This window comes from Molothrus aeneus, chromosome 5 (genome assembly GCF_037042795.1).
Source record: "Molothrus aeneus isolate 106 chromosome 5, BPBGC_Maene_1.0, whole genome shotgun sequence".
Taxonomy (NCBI): domain Eukaryota; kingdom Metazoa; phylum Chordata; class Aves; order Passeriformes; family Icteridae; genus Molothrus; species Molothrus aeneus.
The window spans coordinates 63,308,789-63,334,412 of NC_089650.1; the positions used below are offsets into that span (position 1 = coordinate 63,308,789).

Genomic DNA, 25,624 nt, shown 5'->3' on the forward strand with positions numbered 1-25,624 from the left:
TGGCCTCAATGTCACAGCTTTAGGCCTTGAAACAAAACCACAAGTCTGTAGTTTTACCTGTCTATCCAACAAGTTCCTTTGAAAAATTTTTCTTCTTGTCTCCTGACAACCTGCAGTGAATAACGATCAATGGTTTTCCTCTTGTGCTACGAAATTTATTCTGGTAAATAGTAGAAAATTGCTAAGCTGTAGGTAAGTTTGCAAATATACCTTGAAGCCATAGATCATATACTTGTACACAGATGGCTCCTTACAGATGATCATTACTCTGAGACTTGCAGAGCTCAGGAAAAACCTAGAATTTTCTCAAGGACACCACAAATCATAACTAGCTCCTGGTGTTTGACAAGTTTTACCCTGCTCAACTGTGGAGTGAATTCAGGAGCTAGAGATGGAAGAGCCATCCACACTTCCAGATTCTTCATTTCAGTTGAGTCCAAAAATGTAGGAATAGGCTGTTTACTTAAAATCTCCTGGCAAAGGAGAAACCTCGAACTCCAGAGCTACTGAACACGTCATTTCCTCAGTCCCCTCCTTACAGAACTTCAGACTGGGTTAGTGTAGGGGGAAAAGGAAATAGCCTTGGGATATTTGTCATGGTGCTGTTGAAACAGATTTAGTTACATATTTTATAATCTGATGCTTTGAGACATATTTTAAAATTTACCTTTATCTTTTATTATGCATATTTTCCCCTTTCAAGAGACTTTTAAGTAGCCTGTTTCTCCACTCCTTGCAACAGACTTGTCTTCATCCCTGAAGACAAATCTCTTAGGAGGGCAGGAGCAGATCACATTGTGTGACAGCTCAGAGTTTCAGATGGTTGTGAGGAAAGGGTGACCCTCTGCAGACAGCCACAATGGGCCCCATGATTAAAAACCACCTTGAAACTGTCTCAGCTCTTTGGTGGGTTGAAGCAAATGGCTGTAGGACAGAGCTCCCTGATGCTGGGGTACCTTTGAGGATTCAAGGAAGCTGGGCTCCTGTTTTCTCTCAGTGGAGATACACACAGGGAGTGGTGACAAGCATAGCTGCTGGCACCTGTGTGATCACAGCAGCTGCATTCACTGCAGGGAAAAAGGTCAGGCCTCAGAAAGAAATCAGTAAATGCCACCTCCAGCTGTAGGACAAGCAACTTTCCTTGAGTGTTGTTGATGTCTGTGACCCAAAACCAAGGAGAGATCATCCCAGAAAATGCTGCCTTCTGTGTCCATGAGTGAGTTCACCTCTTGAGAGGTGACCCCTTTGTGCATGAGTGGCTTCCCCCTCCCACACCTCTTGGTGGAAAACATGCTGGCAGAGGGATCAGCATGTTTTCCCACCCTTGCCATCACCACCCAGGCTTGGTGACACAGATTGTGGGGAGGGGAGTGGATTTCACTCATCTGTGGATTTAAATGAAACAAACCAAGTTTCCCTATCTTAAAATACAGAGGGAGAAAAAGTCACATGCCCCATAGGAAAGGGGTGGTATGGCTGTGTCCCAGATGTCCTGCATGATGTTCCTAGCAATGTCTGCAATCCCCCAGGTCACTGTGTTCCCTTTGTTAAAGCACAGTGAAAGGTGATCAAGAGAGTTTGGGCAAACAAGAACTCCAGAGCTGTACATGCCAGAGCTGACCTGCCAGATGTAACTTCCAGAACACAAGGAAGGATTTCTGCTGCCTTCATGGAGACAGTAATTTGATTCTCTTTTCTATCCTGGTGCCAATTTCTATAAATTTGCAGGAATGACATGTGTCAGAGAATTCAACTCTGGCTGAATTTGTCTGAAACTTTTAATTGGGTTCCAAAATCATGGTGGGGGGAGGGAGGGGAGTGTGCACGTGGGAGTTGGAAGATGAACAGACATTGTCATTAGCTGGAGCCTAACATTTTAGGAAAGGAAGCCAAAATTCTGCTCTTTCAGAGGGGTGATATGAATGTTGACACACTGAAATCCAGGACGCTTCTGAGCCCCACAAAACAGGGCTCTGCCAGGTCTGTCAGGGCACACCTGCTTTAGAGGACCAGCCTTCCTACCAGGGATGCTCTGTTTATTTCTAAAGGCTTTCAAAAGCCACCTTCCATTTACACCTAGCATTTAAACAAGGGGCTTATTTTCAGGGCTAATTTGTCTCTGCACCTTAAGCGGGCACATTTTGATGATTAGCCGTGGGAGCTTGGCGGGGTTTGCAGCGCGTCTCTCCTTGGGAAGGGAAAGGATGGGAAGGGAAGGAAGGGAAGGAAGGGAAGGCATGAGAAGGGGGGGCTGCCTGGCTGCCGTTTCCATGCGGTACAGGCAGCGTGATCAGAGCGCTAACACAACAGCCTGTGTAATTACATGTTTCTGCAAAGTGTGTTAGCTCCATGGGGAGCTGAGTCCATTTGGAGGGGAGGAGGAGGAGGAGGAAGAGACTTTCTTTGAGGGTGGTGGTGGGGGGGATAAGGTGAAAAGGGTCAGTGTGTAACCCAGCTCTGGCTCGAATAGGATAAAGGTAATTGTTACTCTCAAGTGAGCACCGGGTGGCTCTGGCTGCTCTCATTGCTCATGTCTGTGCTGTGCAGGCGTCTGCTCTCCCGAGCAGGCGAGAAGAGAGGAGAGCGTTGACCCTGTTGGGAGCGGTACGTGGCGGTGTCTGACGTGCTTTCTGCGCTAGCATCACCAGGGCAGGCAGGAAGATGCAGAGTCAGGGGCACGGCACTTCTGTGCTAGCCAGGATTTATTTAGGTGGAGTAAGGACCAATTAAGAACAATTAATTGCAGTCTGCGAGCTGGGGCAGGGGGAGGATGGCTTGGACCTAACCTGTCATGTAGGTGTTTGATACATGTCCTGTGCTGCTGCTGCTGATTTCTGTGGTGGCGTGCGCCTGAGCTTTAAATATCCTGCAGTTCCTGATATCTTGTTTCTCCAGCCGGCTCTGTGTTTCATTTATTCTCTTCTCTCTAGTGTAAAATTTGGCCTAGCTTAAGCTTCTTTCCCTGGCTGTGAAGGTTATTTCTTTCCCTCCTCTCCTCCCCACCCCCTCATCCCTCCTCTCCTCCTCTTGCAAATGCTCTCCGACCCTGATTTGGGGTTTCTCTCCCTGCAGTGAGCTGTGGGCTCTGTGGATGCTCTGCTGTGACGGAGGGCCGAGGGCTGACCAAGTCGTGGGGAGGATTTGTATGTAGGAAGAGAGGAGATGGCTGTGCAGCGTGCTCCCGAATCTGCTCTGAGCTTGCTGATGGTAAGTGCTTGCTGAAATCCATTTGGAAAAGGGGGGGTGGGCAAGGGGAGCTGCACCACACGGGTTCAGGGCTCCAAATCCACGGGAGGATTTTTTGTGAGCCGGTGCTTGGCTTTTACAGGTCCCAGGGAACTTTGCAAAAGGCTCATCTGGGGCTTGCATGGAGACATTCTTCCCACAATGGGTTTTAGCACATCTGGACCAATGCTCAAGGCAGGATTTTGAAGTCACCTTTCCGGCACTTGTGTTCGGGGTTTATCCTGAGCAGCAGATTTCATTTTGCTCATTAAATCTGTGTCTTGAATTCTCACGTCCTCCTGCTTTTGCCCTTGCTTAACTGTGAGACAACTTAAATGATGAGAGGGAGAGCTTGATTTCTCTGTTGGTTGGGAGGCATGTTGTCAGCCGTGACCAGACTGAGCTGTGGTATCACCTGGGGAATGCTCCTCTAATGCAGTGAATCGCCATTCCCCTTCTGCAGAGTGTGTCAGATCTCCTACTGACTGCAGAGCACAGGGTAATGACTGGTGTTTATCTGAGCTATTTGCTACAACATGTTGAGCCACTGACCTACTTCTGAAAGTTCTGCATATTTATAATATTATAAAGAAGATTATTTAGAACACGTGGCTGACTCTAGAAACGTGCCAGTGTCCTGCTGCAATTAAAATAAGCCCTTTTGGTGGGGTATTAGAGAGTTGCTTAGCTTTACTGATTTTATTTTTTTTTTCCCCTCTCTGGTACTTCTGTTGCCATTTTCTGTGCAGCAGCATCAGAGATGATTTTAATGTAAGATCTCTGCTGGATGTTTTTCTATCTAAATGTCACTGTAACATTTCTGCTGGAGAGTTGTTGTAAGTAGCATGTGTGTGTGCACATGTGCGTAAGAATGCATAGATACATAGGCATTATATACATATTTATATAATTATTGTCATTACTACTGATCTCTCTTCTGATTGCATTAGGAAATGGTCTCTAGCACTCAGAGGCATGATGAGTTTAGTAAAGGGAATGCTGCAGGATAAGAGCCCTGCAGTGCCTAAGGTTGTTAACAAAGGTCAAGTTGAGAAAAGCAAATTTTATGTCCATTACTCGAAATGCTAAACATGCTATTAAACCTCTGCATGGTTTGTTTTATATTTGTCAGTGACTGACTTGCTGTGCAAGCTCATTTTATCTCCTCTTGCTTACCTCCGGCCTTCCTGGCTTTTTAAACGACCTCTTTCTAATTTCTCTTTCAAAAATGAATTGATGAGTGTCCATAACCCCTGTCTCACTGGGCTCTATATGCTTTTAGTTTCAGTACCCTTTGAATTCTGGAGTTAAACCTCTCTTTCCTCAATCTCTGTACTCCTTGAACAGACCTTGTCAAACTTCAGTGCAGTGCCAAGCTGTCAGCAAATTTTCCCTTCTAAAATGTGGCTTTCTGTGGTACACGGCCCTGGCCCGTTGTTATTTTTAGGGCATTTCTACAGCTCTGGCCTGTAACCAGGACTCCTTGTGTCTCTTCACCTTGGGTACAGACCCACGTGGATGGGCTGGGTTGGGTGGGGGGTCCACAGCCAGAGGGGTTCCTGCTTGGACCTGTGGATGGCTGGGGGGTGGAGATCTATTTCTGGGCTGAGAATGGATTCATGCCACAGTGGGCTCTGCTCTGGTACTAGAGGTTGGTTAGGGGTGTGGAAAAGGTGATTTGTTATGGAAAATGCTCCACTTTGCAAACTACTTCTTTTGCCTTGGGTTTTTCTTGGGTTATGAATCAGCTTAGTTACTTAATTATAGAAACCTCATCCTTTCCCCTCTGCTCTGCCTTGGCTTTGATTGCATGCCTGAGCAGGCTACCCTTGAATCAATAATAAATTCTTGCATAATTCATCCCACAATTAGCAGCTATAATGGCATCTCTTCTAAAACTGCCACCCTCCAGAGATTCAAAGATTAGATGACTTTGGGAAGTCCACAGAAGTAGATTTTAATACTTCAGAGAGAATTCTCCAGTGAGAGAGTATTCTTTTAGCAGTGAGAAGCATTTCAGTACTGCATTTCCCCTGCAATAGGATGCAGAATGTGCATCCAACCATCCACTTTTCATGAGACATAATCAGCAGCAGCATTTGCCAGTGCTGCATCATAGTCTGAAAATATCTCCTTCTCCATGGGGTACCTCAGAGCACTTTGTGCTTCAAATAAAAAACCAAGGTGTAGAGCCATTAATTGCCTTTCCTGGCATTTGATGCACTGAGTGATCCAAATCAGGCATTTTCTCATCCCAAAATTGTTTCTGGTCGATGAAGAAAGATGGACATCTCTGGGCTCTGGGGCTTCTTTCCTACAGAAGGACCATTCACAGGACATGGATATCTAGCACCAGTGTGCCCCAGCAGAGAGCTGCTCAGGGGACCAGGTGGCACTTCAGGGTGCCAGCTGTGCTGAGAGCTCATGACTTACCTGTGTTCAGTAAATGCTGCCCAGGACATGGTGTTGGAACGGCCCACAGCAGCTCCCAGTTGGACATTTCTTGTGCATCCATTATCTCATTACACTTGCAGTCTTAGGTGGACAGATCACACTTCTCTTTAGTGGAAAAAAATATTGGCTATAGAATTAATTAATCTGAATTGATTTTTAAAAAAAATTATATTGCTCTCTAGCCAGTTCAATACTCTGGTGTGTTTTTTTCCCCTTGTTTGTAGTGATTTTTTTTTTTTTCCCTCCCAGACCAGGGAAAAGGCTTAATAATGGAGATTTTCATTCTTAAACATATATTTTCTTAAAATAAAGGTATTGTTTTCATACAAAAACTGCAGTCTGCAAATATAACTGCAACTTGTCCACTCTGGTAAATGCCTACAAATGCCTCTGGAATGTGCCTGCTCTGCAGGACTTCTGCCTCTGCCTTGCTCGAGAAATCACAGGAGATGAGGGATGTTGCCTGGTACACCATGAAGGAAGTTGGGCAGAACTGTGCCCAAAGTGACTCTGCCTGTAGCATTATCAAATCATTAACACAGAGCTTCCTCAGCTTCTGTGAGTCAAGAAAGGGGAGCATCTAAGCATGAAATAGCAAATTCCATGTCTTGTTAGGACTGATAACACCTGCTGTGTTAGGATCATTAATACTGATGGGAGTGATACCAATAAGTTTTTATGTCTGTCTTATTAGTATATTGTAAAATTTTAAAGCTGCAGGCATGTTGACTGCACATATTTTAGCAGCACAATAAGTTACGATACCTGGTGTCTCCTGAGACAGCATTACTGCATCTCCTGAAAATACATCTCAGGGACTTGACTTCCAAACTGCTCTAGGTCATGACACTAACACTAATTAATCTGTGTTAAGTGACAACAGAGGTTCCAATGAGCAACATCTGTAGCTCAATGTTTACCAATTAATCTAATCCTAAAATGGTAGGGAAGAGAAGCGTGGTTCTCTGTTTGCAGTAAAGCTCCAGCTTCTATCTTCATCTAGCTGCTCTCACCCTCTCCATCAAGATGAAGTTTTTTCCCTATTTATAATCCAGCTTTACTCTTTCTCATCTGTATATACAAATACTCTCCTTGAAGACATAATATAACTTGAGAAAATTAATACACTTGTAAATTAATGGTAACTGCTTGTGTTTGTAGGAGCATCATTATTTTCAGGAGTCTGTGTGATGCTTTCATGTGGTGAATTTCATTACTTTGGGTCTGAGTTGCATCCAAACTGAGGCTGGAATAGAGGCGCATGTGAGATTTCCTAAGTGACCTTCATTACATGGGCCTTGCTTTTCTCTACAGTTCAAGGAGAAAAAGGCCAGCAGGGAATTTGGAGCATTAACTCAGTCTGTGGTGTTCACAATGCCCAGGGTGAAGAGGGAGAAATTGGGTGGCCAGTGCAGTATCGAGGGTGCTGACCTTGGTGTTTCCTTGTTCTGCTGGAAGGCAGACACCTGCCCCAGGAAAAAACTGCTCTGTGAAAACTGCTAAATGCATCAGAAATAATTGGCATCTGAGTCATTGTCCACTGAAAATCCCAGATTTCTGATGTGATTCCAACCCTTCTTTTTAAGAGGGCTCTCTTTAATCATCCTTCTATCCCTCAAGGAAAGCTACACTGGAGTCCTCAAAACAATGTGAATCTCCTTGATCTGATAATTTTTCTGGAGTGTAGCAATGAACTCTTCAGAATTGCTCTTAAAGGACGCTCCAAGATTTAACTGTATCCTTACTAAACCCTGTGAGGGCCATGCCCTGCTCAGTTGGACTTGACAACATTCCAGATATTCCATAAATTATTTCATATGTTTAACTGCTATGTTTTATGTCTGAAGTCTGCCCTTGAGAAGAAAAATTTGGTAACTAAAATAATAGAGAGCTTCCAAGCCCCATTTAGACCTAGGATTGCCCCCCCCCCCTCCAATAAAGCTGTGCTCTGTCCCCCTCAAACCTCCAGACAGATTGCAGCAGCACAGCTCAGCTTGGAGGATCATATTAAAACCTTTGGGAGCAGCAAGGTTACAGTGGAAGGATGAGGTCATTTTCTGCCTCTCTCATCTCAGGATTAAATTATTTCTGTGTTGACAGCGTGCAAAAGCCCTCGACATTCAAACCTCCTCGCTGCAACCTCCTCTCCAGACCGCACTGCCCAATGCTTGGCACGCTCATTCCACCAAAACAAAACCCACTCATTGCTTTCTGTGGCGTGGTGAGGAGGTTAATGCAGCTCCAGCTGATGCTGAGGCAGGGTGACAGGGTGACATGTCACAGTGTGTGACTGGCACACACTGCTCTGGGAGTGAGCAGCACTGCTCGGAATGGATAGCGCCTTCCCCCAGGATCCCGCTGCGCCGCTGACATCTGGCCCTCTTCAGCTTCATGCCCAAAATGAGGTCTGTGGGGACACTTGCACAGCGAGGGGAGGTGATTATGCAGCCCTCCCCATGCTGCTTTCACAGATATTTCCACCGTGCAGGTGTGTGGGCTCCACCCGCAGCCTTGCCAGAAGGTCCGGGCAGGAGATGATAATGTGCCACGGCACCCGGAGGTCCCTGGGGACGATCCATGCTGGCAGGAATCTCCCTTCCTCCCTGGCTCTGTCCTTGCTCCAGCCAGGCAATTTGTAATTTGTAATTTGCTAATGGGCTCCACGAGCAGCAGTAGCTGAGCTGTGCTGGTTGCTCTTTTAGAGGATGGGATGAGAGAAGCAAATTCCTGCTTGGTGCTGTGTGGCTCTTTGCTACCGTGGACTGGGAATTTAGCCATTTCTTGTTGATAATTTCCCCTGTAGCACTGAATTATTTCTGAACTTTACTATTTGCCTTTGTAAACTTGCAGTAAGTCTTCAAACACAGTGATTTAATTCAGCTAAATGAGATTAAACACTCCCTGGGATTACTCTTGGCTTCCCCGTGGTGGATGTCATCTTTTAGCCATCTGAGCTGCACGGTTGTAAAATTGTTATCCTTCCATTCTGCTCTAGTGCATGCCACCAATTTTCTTTTCCCTGTCCCTCTGCTCGAGCACACCATTGAAGAAGCCGACCATAATGTTTGCTCATCTGAACTCTAATATTTATAACTATGCCTTAAAAAAAGAGTAAGAGGGATTACTGGTTTATCTTTTTTTTTTTCCTTATGTATATGGCTTTTTCTTTGTGTTCTAGCTGAATTCTGAATGACTGATAAAATTATCTCATCAGAGATGTGGCCATTGATTTCATTTTTTTTCCAATGCTATAGAGCATTGCTATTTGTAGAAGAGAATTAGTGGGCACTTGAGTAAATGATCATTATGATTAATTGGAGCATTTCTACAATTAGAATAAAAGTAACATAACAATGAGTTGAAAAGATCTCTAAATAAGTCAACTCCTTTTGACAATATATAAAAGAATCATACCACTTTGGATTTTCATAAATAAAATGCATTGGAAAACTTGACTGATATCCCTAAACTAAAATAAAATGTTAAAAATCCTATAATTGCCCTAATAAAGATGCAAGGTTATGAATAGCTATTAATACATGAGAAGGACTTGTGACTTTGGACAATTGCAATTTTTCCCATTCTTCGCCTTCTGGTTACCAATGTCATACTTCTGTAATTACTGTACTCATAATTTCTCAGCACGGCAATGGTGCAGCCTGCTGACAGGCTATTGTGGTTAGCACATCAGGGCTCAGAGATGTACAGAAGTCCCATGTGGATCCTTCCTCAGTACATCCCATGGAAATGCAGATTTTGTGATGTGACACCTAAAGCTGCTGTGTTCAGGTGGCCGGTCCTGCCAACCCCAGTGACGGCTGTCTTGTGTCGTGTGTCTTGCTGAAAACAAAAGCCACCACAGTTTGGTGAGCCAAAATCTGGTTTGGAGGGGTCAGTCAGAGAGACTGGATAGAGGTTTGGGCTTTCACCAGCCAGAACACTGTTCCCAGTTCTCTGAATCCACCACAAAGGCTGCCAGGGAATGTGTGTTTCCACCATTGCCATCTCTGGCAAACCTTGGGTAAACACCTCCCTGTGCTCCTCCAGACAGACACATACATTTTGCCCCCATGTGTCTTGATTCTTTCTGCTTTTAGCTATCAGCAAGCACAGAAACTTGCAGAAGTGCATTTGAAATCAGCCATTTCACAAAGAGGTTTTAATGGCACTGAGGATCAAACTAAGCTGAACCCATCATCCATTTCAAGAGATATGAATTTTCTTGTTTAAATGAGTTCTTGTGCTGGGCTGAAACTGCAGCTCTCAAAGCATGTGATCAAGGCTCCTGCTTGCTTTTTTGAAGGGTCTTATCATATGAAGGAGTCCTGCTCAGAGCCCTGTTAGCTTGCACTTGTCCAGCAGCAGTGCCTGAGACCAAGTCTTGATGGAAATCATTGAGATACCAGTGTTCCTTCAGGTGCCTCCTGGCACAAAGACACCCAGAGAGTGTCTGTATTTCATGGAAACAAAAGCCACAGTGAATGCCAGAAACATATTAAGAGGAATAGATCTACAGGCACAATATAATCAGCTTTTTGCATCCTTCATGGGACTGAAGCTGGTAATTCCCAAATTAAAGCCAACAACTCTTAGAGCTAGCTCTAGTGCCCAACCTTAGCTTTTCAGGTCCCCAAAAACTTAGTGATAGTGCTGAAATACAAAAACTGACCAGTACCAATGGCACTTGAGCCCACAGTGCTTGGTTTTCAGGGCATTTTGCAAAAGCCTTGCTGAAACAATAAAATGTAATGAATGAACATAAACTGGGAGAGCACAAACCTGGGTGCAAAAATAACCTACCCCAATATCTTTGTAAATCTGTAGGAGGGATATTGGGGCACCACAGAACTTGCTTGAAAGCAGGATAGCCCTTCCTCTTCCTGTCCTTACTCCAGCACACACTCTTGGCAGTGAAGGGATGTTCTCTGCAGTGTGCCCCCCACTGTTCTCCCTCCTCTCAATCCACTTACAACCACCAGAGAGACAAAAATTATTTTTAGGGAGGCTTTTCCAGTGCAGAAGCAGAATTCAGGCAGATCCTTGCTCCACAGCATTTTTCTGTCTGTGGGCAGGCTGTGATAATCCTGGTATTGCGAGACACTCGTCTTTGGCTCCGCGTAATTTGAGCGAAGTTAATGGAGGAGTGTTGTAGAGCATATGTTTGGCTTAATATAGGTTCAAGGGGTTTTTTAGTCTAATATACAAAAATAAGATCCAGGACACCTTCACAGTAAATAAGATTGACAAGTTTTTCATTTTTCAATAATATGAGGCTAATTGAGCCATAGTGGCCAGAGCACATTGTATTTCCTGGTAATTAATTGCTGGCTGCAATAGTTGACTGCATAAAACGATGCCTCGGGCCATTAACCCCAGGTCGTTAGTACTCGAGGAAATGTCTAGTGAAGGTCATTATTACTGCTGCTATAGAAGCTATTGTAATAGAAAAGACTTGGCATGAGCTTTTCAAGAACCCATTTTCCCTGTTCTGGTCTCATTTCAGAGATCTGGGTGCAAAGGCTGTTCCCAATTAGTCTGCATTTACATTCATTTTCAGGGGATTGGAGTTTGTCCACTTTTGTAAAAACAGAAATCGTCTAATTGGAGTGTTTGTGAGGTTGCTCCTTTAGCTTTATGTGTCTTAAAATGTTGACCTTCCCAAAAGATTCACATGGGTTTGTGCTGTCAGTCCCAGGGGGATGGAAAACCAATCTCTTGTGTTAGCTTCTTCAGCAGCAAGGCACAGATTCTGGGTGGCTGGCTGTGGGGCAAATGGGGCAGTTGTTGCACCATGTGGAACCACGGGTGTTTGTGTCCTGAAATCTCTGCTTTGGATTGGGTTTACAAGGTTTTGGTGATGGACCAAAAGTCTTCTCATGTGAAACAGCCTTTCTTTGTCTTTTCTTTCTTTTTCTTATCTTATCATCTCTGGAAGGGTTTCCAAATCCCAGATAAAGTAGGGGCTATAAGGAAATTTGTGTTTGTGCCATCCCTCAAGCTGTTCTGTAGGTCAGAGTCCTCAAAGCAGCAGAATGATATTGTCACTGAAAACTGAAGTTAAAAAACCACAGTTGTGAGGGTTAATTTATTTCCTCCCCTGGTGTAGTTGACAATTCCTTTCTGTTGTTGCTGTTGCTCAAGACAAAGTGCTAACAGAACAAAAAAATAATGAGAAGCATTTTTTAGTACTTTGGTTTAACAAGATATTAGTAACAATAGCAATTATTTACTACCTCAAAAGCAGTTAAACATTTTTATGTTGAATGCCTTTTTCTCTAATCATGTGTTTAAAATGGAGTGAGTATTTTGCTGGAACCGAAGTCCTTGAATCAATATTATGAGGCTGCTGGCTCAAATGACATTGTGAGGAAGCACTTCAGCTCTAAATAGACAAAATTACAGACTGCAGAAGATACAGTGATGGCACAAGAAAAAGGATGGGGGGGGTTGTAATCTGCTGATGCTCCTAGCAGTGTTTCGCTTTTTACTTCCCCACTTTGAAATTTTGATTTGGAGTTAATTATATGAAGAGACCAATTTTGCCCTCTTGATCAATACAGAAACTTCTTTTGTCACCATCCTTTATATAAGCAAAGGTTTACTTGTTCAGAGTCCCCTGCTGATGGAATGCCTCTCTTCAACTCTCTTCCTCTGGATCTAATATCATCACTGTCTTGGAAGAAATAATAAACTAACCATGCTGCTTACATTGGTTCCAACACAAATGTTTTTGTATTGTGGGAATGTTTTAGCTATTCTTCCATCAAAGCTGTGCTACTAGACTTCTTTGGTCAGGCAGGGCTTAGGTCAGTTTAGGGAGTTTCTGATTTTTGGATGTACTACTTAAATCTGAAGATCTAAATAAAAAATCATCCATGTGAAGTTCCTGTAAAAGCTTTGATGCACCTGTAGAAATTAAACCTTAGCTGCAAAGCCCAGAGGTGCCTGGTTTCTTGGACAGGGATCCTGTTTTGAATGTTCCTGTTTGGTTCGTCCCTGTTTAGGGATTACCCCTTCCAAATACAGGTTTTAAGATTAACTTCTAAAACTTCTTCCAAGAAAATGCATATGTGCTCACATTGCAAATACAATGTGTCTGCTGTGGTTAACCATGAATATATTGGGGGAGAGAGGAGGAAATGAGTGCTATCCACTTGCATGATGAAATGTAAACTGATTGCAGAGTTACTGAATATTTTAAGACTGTATGACCACGTAGACAAATTGAAAAACCCAGAAGTTTTGTACATGATGGGAGTAAGGAACAAGTTCTATTTGAAATCTGACTATAATAAAGCAGGGGAGGCTTAATTGCCAAAGCATCTGCAAATTGAATAATATAGTAATCTCTTATGAGATTCAGTTTTAATTTTTAATAATCTTTAATTAAGTAAGCATTCACAACACATTTGGTATTTGGTCATTAGCGCAACAGTCTCTGGGTAGTCAGTGTCATTCTTTCGTATGCAGGCTGGTGTCAATTGATTTTCCATGGTCAGTAGCTGTAGTTGAATCTGTTTAAGTTCCATAAAACTTCCCTCATTGCACAAAACCATTCGTGTCTGAGGGAGAAGGATTTGAGCTTTCTTCTCTTAGGATCATGCTGGGAATAGAGTGTAAATCCATATTATTCTACTTATCTCCATGACATTTCCAATTTCTACAGATGCAATCAAAAAGAATTTGTCTCATTGATCTTCAAACTCCTTGACAATTTCACACTCTGAGCTGAGTGGTGTGAGCTGTTCAGTCGCCCCATTGCTTTTCATCAATAAAAGTTTGTACCTAGATCAAGACAGCACATTTGCTGCATAGGAGCTATGCATCTTGAAGATTGTTAGTGGTTTACTGCTGGAATATTTATCTTCAAAATGAAATGAGTTCTTAGATGAGTCATTGCACACATACCCTGTCTTGATATTTTTAGGTGCTAAAGCCACTATTTCAATGAGGTTGGGTTGGGGAAAATTGTCCATAATGTTTCGGATGTACAATTAAAGTGCCATCTGCCTCTGTGATGCAGCAGATGTATAATTGATATTCACTGCTGATTTGCCTCTTGATTTTCTGCAGACATTGAATGCAGTAATTGTTTATACAGTATGATCCTGAATACCCATGTGAGAATTTTCCTCCTCACGTGTTCCTGACAGAAATATCACTACCATCCTCAATACTCATGAGATGGATTCATTAAAAGATAATTTGCAGATAGCTACGCTAAAATCTTACAGAAATCTAGTGAGTAAGTAAAAAACAAGTTTTCAAAAGGAGTGAATTATTCCCATAGGATCATGTTTTAATATAGGAGAGCTTGTTGGGAAAATGTAAAATGCTGATGCAAAATCTGGTTACCTTTGTACACTGATTCCAATGCAAGTTGTAGCTAGAAATAAAAAAAAAAAGTAGGGAGAGTTGTTTTATTTCTCCCTCCTTCTTCAGGGGAAAAATTTTATGTAGAGTAAAACCAAAAGGTCAACTGTAACATCAAAAGAACTATTTTCTCTAGGGCAAAGACTACTTAATAAAAAACAGAGATAGAAACCACAGCAGTGAATTCTGAGCAGACAGGAAAACAGAGATATGCTGCTTTTTCTTTCTTTTTTTTTTTTTTTCTTTTATAGGCACTGTTTTTCCAGTTCAAAATTCAATCACTAAAATCTTGATCAATCAGCAGGTGTTAATTTTACCCTATGGCTGGTTTCTAAGGTTCTCCTGAGGATACTCTAGACCTGAATCTGTTCACACTGAAATAAAAGCAAAATGTGACCAGTCACCTCAGTGGCTGGAGGTTAGTGGCTCTATTTTATATTGCTGCCCTTCTTTTTGACAACAGAGCCTTTTAAGCACATTAGTTAAACTCACTATGAAGTGGCAATGATTGCCCAGGGCTTTGCATTCAGCTCCAAAAGAAACTAAAATTGGTGATATAGAACCTGAATCTGGCTTTGCTGCCAGTGACATTTTGAGTGATCTTTTCTTAAGCCTGTGCCTGTCTCCCAGGAAGAATCAGCTCTCTGGGCACCCAAAGAAACCAAGGCCCATTTTGGTGCAACCTGTTCCCTTTTTGTGAGGCATTGGCTGTTGGCTGATTGCTCAGTGTAACCCAAAAGGATCGCTTGTGTTTTCCCAAGGCTGAACATTTGCTCTCATATTTCAGTGTCTCCAGTGGTAGCTGTGCAGGTAAAGGACATCATGCTGATGGTTACAGTCACTCCTGGGGCAGCCTGAGCAAAGGACCCAACGAGGGGCTGAGGGTGCAGCAGGGGGAAAGCACAGGGGAGGCAGAGGATGGTTTGGGGAGGGCAGGTGGAGTCAAAACGAAGCAAATGAGGTGCAATGCACTGCAGATCAGTCTGGTTCTGTGCCACAGACACATTTTATGAAAAATCCTTTCCTTAGGATTTTTCCTCCTGAGAAGCTGAGAGGCCTTAGGAATAAAATGTAAACAATGGTTATCTGCTGCTGTGGAATGCAACAGGTGCATCTGGGATTGGGCTCATGTGGTTGTTTCTAATTAATGACCAATCACAGTCAGCTGGCTTGGACTCTCTGGCCAAGAGAGACAGCTGCCTTTGTTATTCATTCTTTCTTTTTCTATTCTTAGCTAGCCTTCTGATGAAATCCTTTCTTCTATTCTTTTAGTATAGTTCTAATATAATATAATAGATATCATAAAATAATAAATCAAGCCTTATGAAACATGGAGTCAGATTCTCATCTCTTCCCTCATCCTCAGACCCCTGTGAACACCGTCACACTTCTGTTCAAGTTTTCTTTCACATCTCTGTTGCTGTCTGCAGGAATCCCCCAAGTTAAAGAGAACCTAAGAGACAATGGGGAGAATCTGACTATGTTAATGCTGTTGAACATTTGAAGGAGGGAGAGGAACTTCTTTATCCCACAAGTCCTTTAGCCACAGCCTTGATGGGTGCTCTGGGAGAAACACAAACAGAAAACCAGCTACAGCACCAATGTATGGGTAATTTTACCCATGTTTCTTCTTGCTGAGGTCTAACTGCGCTCTTCATCATGGAGAGATGACAAGATGTGAAGGCAAGACATTTCAGAATGTTGCTCTTGTGTTCTTGAGGAATTTATTTTATTTTAAAATTTTATTTCCAGTATCTTTCTCTCATTCATGTAACAAGCTTTTGGCTATTTTTATTGCATAAAGATTCATCTTCAGGTTTGGTTTATAGCTACTGAGAAGGTCACTCCTGGAGGGGAGGTTGCAGACTCACAGATGTAGGGGTTGGGTTAAGCACACAAGAAATTAGGGGACATTGTAGTAAAGAAGGTAATGCAGAGTGGACTGGGCTGTGATTAAACAGAGCTGAAACTTGCAGAGATACAGAGGCAGCATGAAACTGGGATCCCAAATCTTGTAAAAAGTAGGTTGAGCACATCCCTGTGCTAGCTCAGCAATACCACTGTCTTGCTGCTACCCTCTTGGATGAAGTGTGGCTTATTTTCTTAATTGCACTGTACTACATATAAATAAATCAGCCATAGAGAAATTGGTTCTGCAAATTAGTCACTGGCTGGATGAAGTGCTCAGGTCCTGCTAACACAAACTGTCAACAAAATGAGTATTCTATCACTGTTTAATTCACATGCTTCAAAATGAAATTCCAAAGAAAAATATGAGCTTTTATTAAGATCAAAAGATCAAAATTAACCTTCACTGGTTACTTACCAGGTTTGCCATCCCTAAAAATTACTTGAATATACTTGAAAGAACTTGAATATACTTGAAAGAACTGCTTTCTTTTCAGTAGCATGAAAGACTAAGAGACTTTAGCAGTGGAGGAGAGAGCTGCAGTACCCATTTGGCAGTGGGAATTCAGGGGGGGTGCTGGCTGCAGCTCCTGCAGCACATTTGTGTTTGTATAGGACAGGTGGCAGGAAAAGTGGAGAACTCATCCTTGGAGCAGGGGTGTAGAGCACAGGACTCCTGTCACCCAGTTGGGTGCTTCCCAAACCAGGTGAAGGTTTAGGGAAAAGCAGAAAGATTTGCCTTTTGCATCCTTCCTTTCCTTGGGGTCCTGGCAGGAGAGGGGGATGTGCTCTGGGACACCTCAATATAGGGCCCTTCTGGGAGCTCACATCCCTACAGGCTTAGGAGAGCCAATGATGGTGATTTCTGTCTTTGGGGGCAAAATCTCACACAAAGAAGTGTGTGGGGAGATGTCTGGCAGGTTAATGGCACCCTACCAGCATCTCCAAAGAGCAGCTGCCCATCAGCAGCTCTGGGGACACCTCATTCCCTTGAAGACATCACATGCAAGTGACAGCACACATTCATCAGAAGCCTTTAAAGTTTTTTTGGCCCTCTACAGCACTGCTGAGTCTATTTTGTGTGCTAACCAACTGCAGCTTGTGATTCCCATTGGACCTGCAAAAATATGTGGGCCACCCTAGGGGGAATAGTGCCTGGTTCCGCCAGGCAGTGGGCTGGAAGGACCTCCTTGTGGGAAGAAATAAATTTTCTCTCCTCCAAACCTCTTCTTCTACAGTTCAACTCAATTCTGCTCCTGTCAGTCTAAACAAGAAGGCAGCTTCCCCTCAGAGAAGTGTTCAAAGCTTCACATAAAGTGTCTTAATTTTTGTCCTGTGGAGCTGCAGCGTGCACAGAGGCACCACACCGCGAGGAACCACAGCGAGGGCTCCCCGAGCACAGCATCTGCTGGGGGAGTCTGCAGTGATTAGAAAAAGGGCTGTCTTATTGCCAGAATCAAATTATCTGAAGGTGTCCTGCTGGTAAGCATCAAGTACAAGCTGTACTGAGATCTAAATTGGTGAGTACAAGAGAGGTACTATTAGATCTTTAAATCCCTCTTTGGGTTTTGTTGGGTTTTGTCAATATTCTCATCTAAACCTAATGCAACATGTCTCAAGGCACAGGCCGCAGCTGAAACAAATTTTATTTTCACTTCTACACATTAATATTCTGGTCCCAAGTTTTGGGGAAGGTTTCCCATCAGGGTTTTCCCTCAGGAGTTTGAAGGGCTTTGGTGAGAAGTAGAAATCGATGGCTCACTTGTCCTAGCTGGTTCCTGTCTTTCTTAAAAATAATCTCTTCTGGTTGTGGGGGAGAAAATCCTTCACAGGACAGTAGTCAAGATAACTGTAGCTGAAAATTAAGCTTGCAGGGAATTGGAATGGGATTCTGTGGGATGATCTTTGCCACTCAAGGGATCAGGCCAGTTAGGTGTTACCTTCATCCCAGCTGAGGTGAGGTCTCTGGCTGTGTGGATGCTCCCTTTCTGCTCTCAATGCTCTTCTTTGACAGTCTGTGTGAATTGATTTTCCTTTGCTTTGCAGCAGATGAAATTTAACTCCTGGGTGTCAGCTGAAGGACAGTAACCTCAGCTGCTTCAAATCCAACAGTGAAGGTGGTCCTATCATTCCCCATTGCACTATCTATGCAGCTATCAGAAAAACCCAGAAATGTCATATTTTGAAGGTATACCTAATTTTTTTTGGAAGAGGATGAGGCATCACTGACAGTGGTAGGTGAATTTACTTCTCCTGCCAGGAATCCACTGCTTTCACCCTTCTACATCCCAATAATCAGCTGGGATAATCTAAACCTTATTCCCTCACCCACAATTATGTACTTCTCTATTGCCCCCCTGCTGCTGTGTTTGCACACCTGTGGCACCTGGGCTCTTGTTAGAGGCAGGAACTTTATTCTGACAGAACTTTGCAAACCTAGTAAAACATTATCATTTCCTTTTCATCCTTGATTCCAAATCTTTTAGATCACTGTAAATTGGACATTTGTCTCCCTTGGCTGGTAAGGATAGATGCCCCATTGCAGGTTTTCCTCTGGGGAAATTTATGGGAAGATTTAAATATGAAATGAATGGTCCCCTTTAAAGTTGCATATGTTAAAGGAATGTGACTTATGAATCCTGTTAGCAGTAATGGCTGCATAAGGATATCAAACACTTAGTCAAATCAAGATTTTGCTGTGATGCATATCGCACTAGAAGGGTTGCTATAAATTTTTGAACTGTGCCAAACATTTTTATGTACCTTGGGTAGGCAGGCTGAGTTTGATGCTTATGGAAGTTGATCCTGTTTTGCTTTTGTTGCTGACTACTGGAGGAACATGTGCATGTGTTTGTGTAGCTGAACAGAGTTAAAACTCATCTTGTTTGCAGACTCAACAACAGAGAATGCTGCTGCCTGCAGTAAAGACAGGAGATAATATTAAACTGAAAATAAACCATCAACCTTGTGCTGGGAAGAGATCAGTGTTATTTTCATAATTTCTAGTGGCCAGCATAGATGACATCTTCTGGATAGAGCAGATTCAGTGAAGAGTAGTGACATACTTGAAAATTGCCTGTATGAAATATGTACATAAAACTTTGCTTCACGCAGTGAATATTTGAACAATTAAAAATCTGTTCACTGTTGCTTCCTGGCCTTGGGCTAAGCTGAGGGGCTGGCTTGAGGATGGTGGTGGTTGTAGGCTGCCAGCTGAACAATACCTGTGAGATCATGCTGGAACAGATGGGAAGACCAGCAAGCCTAGAGGTCTGCCATGGTTTAACCCCAGCCAACAACTCAACCCCACACAGCCACTCTCTCACTTCCTCCCAGTGGGACTGGGGGGAGAACTGGAAGGGTAAAAGTGAGAAAACCCATTCATTAAGAACAATTTACTGACTGAAATGAATCAAATCAAGTCATAAATTTTGGAGTCTACATGAGGTCTGGAGAGGAACTTCTTACAAGGACATGTAGTCATAGAATAAGACACAATTTTGCTTTAATATTTTGCCTGTGCAGATTCCTGTGACTCATGCTTATTTTGTGGGCTAATTGTCTTTGAAGAAAAGTCTTTGTTTTAATGTCATAATAATTTCTTGACTGCAGCAGAGATTTTAGGGCTTCTGCAAATTGTGGGAGCACCAGAATGCCCCAAGGGCTCAGCCTGTCCCTCAGCACCTTTCTGAGCTGGGGCACAAATCTGCAGGTTTGTTTGGTTGTTGACTCAAAATTCCTCTCTTAATGATGAGACCATTTCACAATGCACCAGTGATATGGATACACTTGTGGCTAGATCTGAAGGAGGTTTTAAAACAAATTCTCCAACACAACATTAAAAAAACACAGAGGGGATGCAGGGGGCTGTGATTACACCTTTTTGGTCGTTTTTTCTAGTAGGGCTAAAGAATTTAGTTTCTTTCAGCTTGCCCACTTGAATCCTGCTGAATCAGGAGAGAAAATGACTGAATGCATGAGAGGAGTGCAGTAATCATTTGGGGTCAGTGAGCTATAGATTGCAATATCTGGCAGAGTTATTGCCTGCCTGTGAGCCACAGCCATGTCCCCGCTGCACCTGCCGGGAGAGCAGGGAGAGGCTGCTCTGCTCTTCTCTGCCTTGGCCTTCTCCTCTGTGCTCTCTGGGTCACCAGCCCTTCCCACCTGCTGAAGCCTTTCACTGCTGCATTAATGGTTATTTTTAATCAAAGAGATCAGAGTTATTTTTCCCCGGGGTCAGTTTAGTTTGTATCAGGCTGCTCACTGAGATGATGAAAATAACCATCCAGATCATGAAGTTTAGAATAGGAAACTTGACTAGCCAAGGTAACCAGATTTATTTGATCTGATGCTTGATTTTTTTTGCCTCTGTCTCTGCAATCTTTGAGGTGTTTTAGTTTAGCTTCCCCAAGGCAATATACCAATGATTCAATGACAGCTCCCCAATCTCACTCCTTGTTTTTTAAGCTTCTGGATACTAGACTTGAATTTCGAGGACCTGTTTTCAAGTACTGGCATGTATTTTCTGTATGCCCCTGGGCAGTCTCGTTCACTTCTCAGAATATTCATAGTTTTGTAAAAGGGCTCAATGTCCTTTTTGCAGGACCACTTTGCCATCTCCAGTGTCCCAGATGTTTTGGCAGACCATTTATTCAAAAATGAGAAAGAGGAGAAATAAAGGTAACTGACCCATGCACAAAGATGAACATAAAGCCAAAAAAAAAAGGGAGATCTTGCTGGGCTGGATTCAAACTCTGCCTCCTTACCAAGGAAGACTTGTGTGAGCAGAGGTTCATTCCACAATGAGGGAGCGCCAGGCTGCCACTCACCATGGGAGATGGGACTCCTGTCTCCTTAAAACCATTAATTAGTTGGAATTGAGGCTCTCACTGTTGCTACCATGACTCAGTCTATAACAGCAGTGGGAACTTTCAAAGTCAACTTTATGACCATACACTGCCAGCCTGCTTATTAATGATATGCAAATTATAGAAGTTCAAACATTTGCATTTAATGCTCATAGCTGTTTCTTTGATTGCTAATGATGTTGATTCACGAAGAAAAGGCTTTCTAAAATAAAGAGACTATTTCATGTACCACACCAAAAGCAAATGAAAGGATGTTGCATACTGCATTTTTTGGTCACATTAAGCCCTGTCCAAACACCTCAGGACTCATAAATTAGGTGGAAATGAAATGTGATTTACCAGCTAATGAGATAGGCTTTAATTTTTAAACAGAATTATAATTTAGAGTAAACAATAAACATGCACATTTAGTCATGAACTCCTGTCCTGAATTTTACTGCATGGTTGCCACAGATTTTTATTATTTATTCATGTTACAAGATCAACCCAGCCATTGCCCACCTCTAAAAACTCATTCCTGGAGCAAATTTTCCACCTCCTGGAGCAAGTTTTCCACTATAAATTTATGGTGTGAATTACCTTTGCTACCCATCCTTGCAACCAGACACCCTATGAGCATGAAAGACAAGATGCCAAGCCCCTGACATAGGAAAAGGTCCTCAAAAGTTGTTACAAGGGGGAAAAAAACAAAAGGGATTTTTTTTCCTCTTCAATTGCTTTTTCAGACAATGGAACATCACTTGACTCTATGTAGGGAAGTTGCTCACAGGGCTGAATTAATCTGGTCTGGTCATCTGCTTTCCAACGAAAGCCATAAAAGGAAAATTTCTATGTCTGGGGTGCTGAACTGTTTTGGAGAAAGTAACTGAAACTGGACAGATTGTGGCTTTAAGTATCCACTTCCCATTCATTCACCATAAAGGGAATGTAGGGATCTGGGTTAAATCCAAAAGAGATGGGTCCAACCTTGGCAATGTCGAGGTTCAGTTCCTGATCTCTTCCTGGCAGGTTTTTGTAGAGGTATGGTCCTACAGAAACACAAACTGCACTTGCAGCACTGTCTCATTTCTAGCATTTCTTCCTGGAGTACCAGGCTCAGCATCAGTACAGCAATGCAGTTTGGCTTTATGGATAATTCAGGCAATTGAGTGTCTGATTGGTAACTCCATTATTTATTGGTCATAAAAATGTCATCTATCCAAAATGTGTCCTCAGACTTCATCATGTCTCTGGTTTACAAGGAACCTGGCCAGTCTGGTGTGTGGGTACTTGCATACAAAGATGATGGCTCAATGAATAATTAGAAAGAGAAGAAATTTCATTGAAATAAAAATGTGCATTTTAAAAAGTAGAGAAAAAGCTCAACAAGACTGATCAGCAGATCTTGATGATTCAGCTAGGTCCAGCCTATTTGAATTTTATTTAATCAGACAAACAGAGGAAAAGTTTATCCCCAGATAGTCTTCTTTAGAACCTCTACAAACAATATTCTACAGCTGATTTAAAAAGATGACACTTGGGACTTTAAGTACTGATGCTATTACTTGAGAAATGCAACTACATCAGTTTTGTGCTATGTACAAAACAGAATTCTGCTTGGAAATTTAGAGATGTTTTGCACTTCATAATGTTGCCTTTGTCTCCTATGACACTTTCAATCTCCTTGTAACGCTATATTTTGCTGTGAAAAGGCTAAAAAACTGCAACAATAAATATTAATAAATGGAAACTGGATTGTGAAAGTTGTCATGGCAGACAGCCAAGTTACAAAAGATTGTCTGCTTTGACTTTTACACAATGATACTGAGAAAGGTACTGTATAAACTATTTTCTGGCTAAAATTAAATAGTAATCAGAGTGTCTGCAGATAGAAAACACCATCAGGATTGACACGAATCTTGGGGGCTTTTTTTTTCTAATCTATCCTGGCAAATATGAATCAGAAATAATGCCAGCAGTGCAAACAAGGAATGCAGAATAACATTTCTTTGGTGATTTTAAGCAGGGTTTTTATACAGAAACTCTCAAAGGAGTTAGAATTCATAGGCAACCTCAGTAAGATGCATGTTCTAGTGACAGCCAGCAAGATGCACCACTTTGCCATAGGAAAGGTGCTGTTTTTCTTTAGTAGAGGAAAAAGTTTACTGTGTTTTGGAGGAATTGACATGCTGAGATATGAAGGACTTCAGCCTTCTGTTCCTCTTGAAGCATCCTTGGAAGAAGGGCCTGATTAGGATTTGTAGGTGGATGTGCCCCTGACTCTGTATGTGCATGGTCAAAGTCACAGGTGTCTTGGGCTCTGTGCCAGGGTCTCTGAGCCTCCTGGCAGGGGTTCAGCCAGAGGGATGTCCTGAATTCCAACAGTGACCCAGGACCAGAAGGGCACCTCTGCATCTCTGGAGGAGCAGCTGTAAAGTTCTAAAGGGCAGCTCAAATGGATCTACATCCTTGTGTGTGGGCACGTGGGCTAGATTCAGAGATTTATTTTCTGGTCAAAGGGAACTGAGGAACCTCAGACTTGCTCTTAACCATAAACCCACAATCTTTGAGGGCATCTTACAAGGTTTGAGTTAGCTGGCTCTAATTTGCAGTTGCCGGGGCACTGGTGGTTCTGTAGGTGCATTTCTGTGCCAGCCTTGCCTTGCAGTCTGGGCTGAGGCTTAAGTCTGCCTTCTTGGGGCCAGGGCAAGACACCAGAACCATTTTGACAGACCAATATTGATGCACATCTCTAAATCCTTGTAATAACTCAGGACAAGATTGTATCCTGTGCAACCACATAGGGAGGGGTCTGCTACAGGTTAGACTTAGGGAATAAAGACAACTTTTCCAGTGTTTTCTCATTCTACTCCGTGTAGGAGTGAGTGGGGTGGGAAATTATGGAATGAGGGGAAAAAGGAAGCAATTTACACCTAAGAGAAAAGGCAGTGAACGAAGTGATGTTTCTAAGGCTTAGTCCCCCACTAGAGCAGGGCAGCTGAATGCTAACCTGTCTCTGGGGAGAATGGATGGAGCTTGTATCCAAAGACACAACCCAGCCTTGGTGAACATGTAGGGGGATAGACTATAAGAAAATAAAGATAGTGTAGAAAGTAATCTTACCCCTAAGGAGTTGCAGCTGGGCCAATTATCAAAGATTAGGAACAGGCCACAGCTGTAACCAATGAGAAGAAGAGGGCTATAAAAAGTGGGTTGGCTAGTTGAAAAGGGAATTGGAGTCAGTTGGCTGCTTTGTGATGAAGAAAGAGGTAGTGCTCTGAGGAGCTGCCCATGAGAAACACCAAGAAGGTGTGAAACCTTTGTGATAAGGAGATAAGAGTATGGAACCCCTGCAATAAGATGACAACATGAACGTGTACAAGTTACCCTCACTGCTCTCTCCTGGCAATATTGACACTTTCAGATGTGTGTGTGTTTATTCACTTTGAAAGCAGAGACTATTAGTAACAAGAAAATGTAGCAGGAAAATATATAGCATGCCACATGCTTTAAAAATTGTGCTTGGCTGATCTAACTTCATTGTAGTTTTTAAACCATTTTTCCCTGCCACCTCTGCCAATGCTATAAGTAGGACAGAGCTGCACCTCCAAGACACAGAATTTGTGTTGCGTTGGTGTGAGCCTCTAATAGGATTCCAGGACAAAGCACTTTAATCCATTGCTAAGTGACAAGGTAGTAATATGGTTTGAGGACAGGACACAGCTAACATGCTACTTCTGCTCTTCAAAGACTTAGTTTTATAATCCTCTGCAAAAGTCTTTGTTCAGGTTTCTGGAAGTATTTTGTAACTGCCCACACCTACCTTGAGATACAGTCTCAAGCCAATGTAGCTGCTGCAGAATTCAGTCTATAATTAGTTATGCTTTCAGTCCCTGAATTACCATATTGTGCTGTGTTGTGTTGGAGCTGAAATTATTAGCTTTTATATTTCAGTAGGGTAATGGCTAATGCAATTTAAAGGACCAATAAAGTTGTCACCAGCAGATCTGTGGCTTTATCACCATCACTTGATAAAACCCCTGAGTGTGCATATGACATCTGGTCAGGTATAGTGTGTCAGCCTCCTGTCTGAGTCAGGGATAATGGATACTTCCAGCCTCATTTCAACCCCACAAGTTTGAGTGCTTGTGTGGGAATATATTGCTGTGCTGTCTGGTGCTCATGGTGTGGTGTTTGTGAGCTGGTGGATTTTCCTGGTGTTTAAGCCATTTGTGCTTACGTTACTGAGGTCTGCTGTGGTTGAGGACATCACATTTTCCTCACCTTGATAGTATACTGGGCTACTCTAGCTGGAAAAGTCTAATTCTTTTCTTTACAAAGTATTAAAGAAATCTTTAGCTGTTTGGAACACTTGGTTGTGAATTGTCTTAAATACTGCAGTGCTGATAGAATATAAATGTAAGCCTAGGATCCCTTTATAATGGAAATAGAGCGATTCAAATACAGATACTCATCAGTGCAGCCAAGGTTTGACTGGATGAGTTGCACCCTAAACTCTGTTGACCAGACTTCAAAGGCCATGATGGGAATCTCAGACAATTTGCTTAGATGCTCAGCCCTGTGCTGTGGATTGTAATCCTAGGTGACAGAGATCCTGCCATTGATAGGATTACCAGTCTGGAAGCTCCTTCTCCACCATTAACTCATTAAAATGGGACATTATTACTGCACTGCTTTATGTTGTGTTCTGTTGAAAGAGGTTCTGCATATTTCTGTTATTCCATAATAGCACCCATATGACCTGTCTGGATGCCAAAGCCTCAGCCTAAAGAAGGCTGAATTCTGCCCCAAAGCAT

At 42.7% G+C, this 25,624-nt stretch overlaps 1 protein-coding gene across 1 annotated transcript in view; it reads left to right on the forward strand.

Moving 5' to 3' along the window:
- Nucleotides 1-2,709: 2,709 nt before the first annotated feature.
- The window catches only part of FRMD4A (FERM domain containing 4A), a 367,232-nt gene continuing 344,317 nt past the window's right edge, over nucleotides 2,710-25,624 (forward strand). The window contains exons 1-2 of the mRNA XM_066550978.1: nucleotides 2,710-2,793; nucleotides 3,073-3,207. Coding sequence (XP_066407075.1) covers nucleotides 3,163-3,207 — 45 coding nt within the window. The 5' untranslated portion in view covers nucleotides 2,710-2,793; nucleotides 3,073-3,162. The remainder of the gene's footprint in view (nucleotides 2,794-3,072; nucleotides 3,208-25,624) is intronic.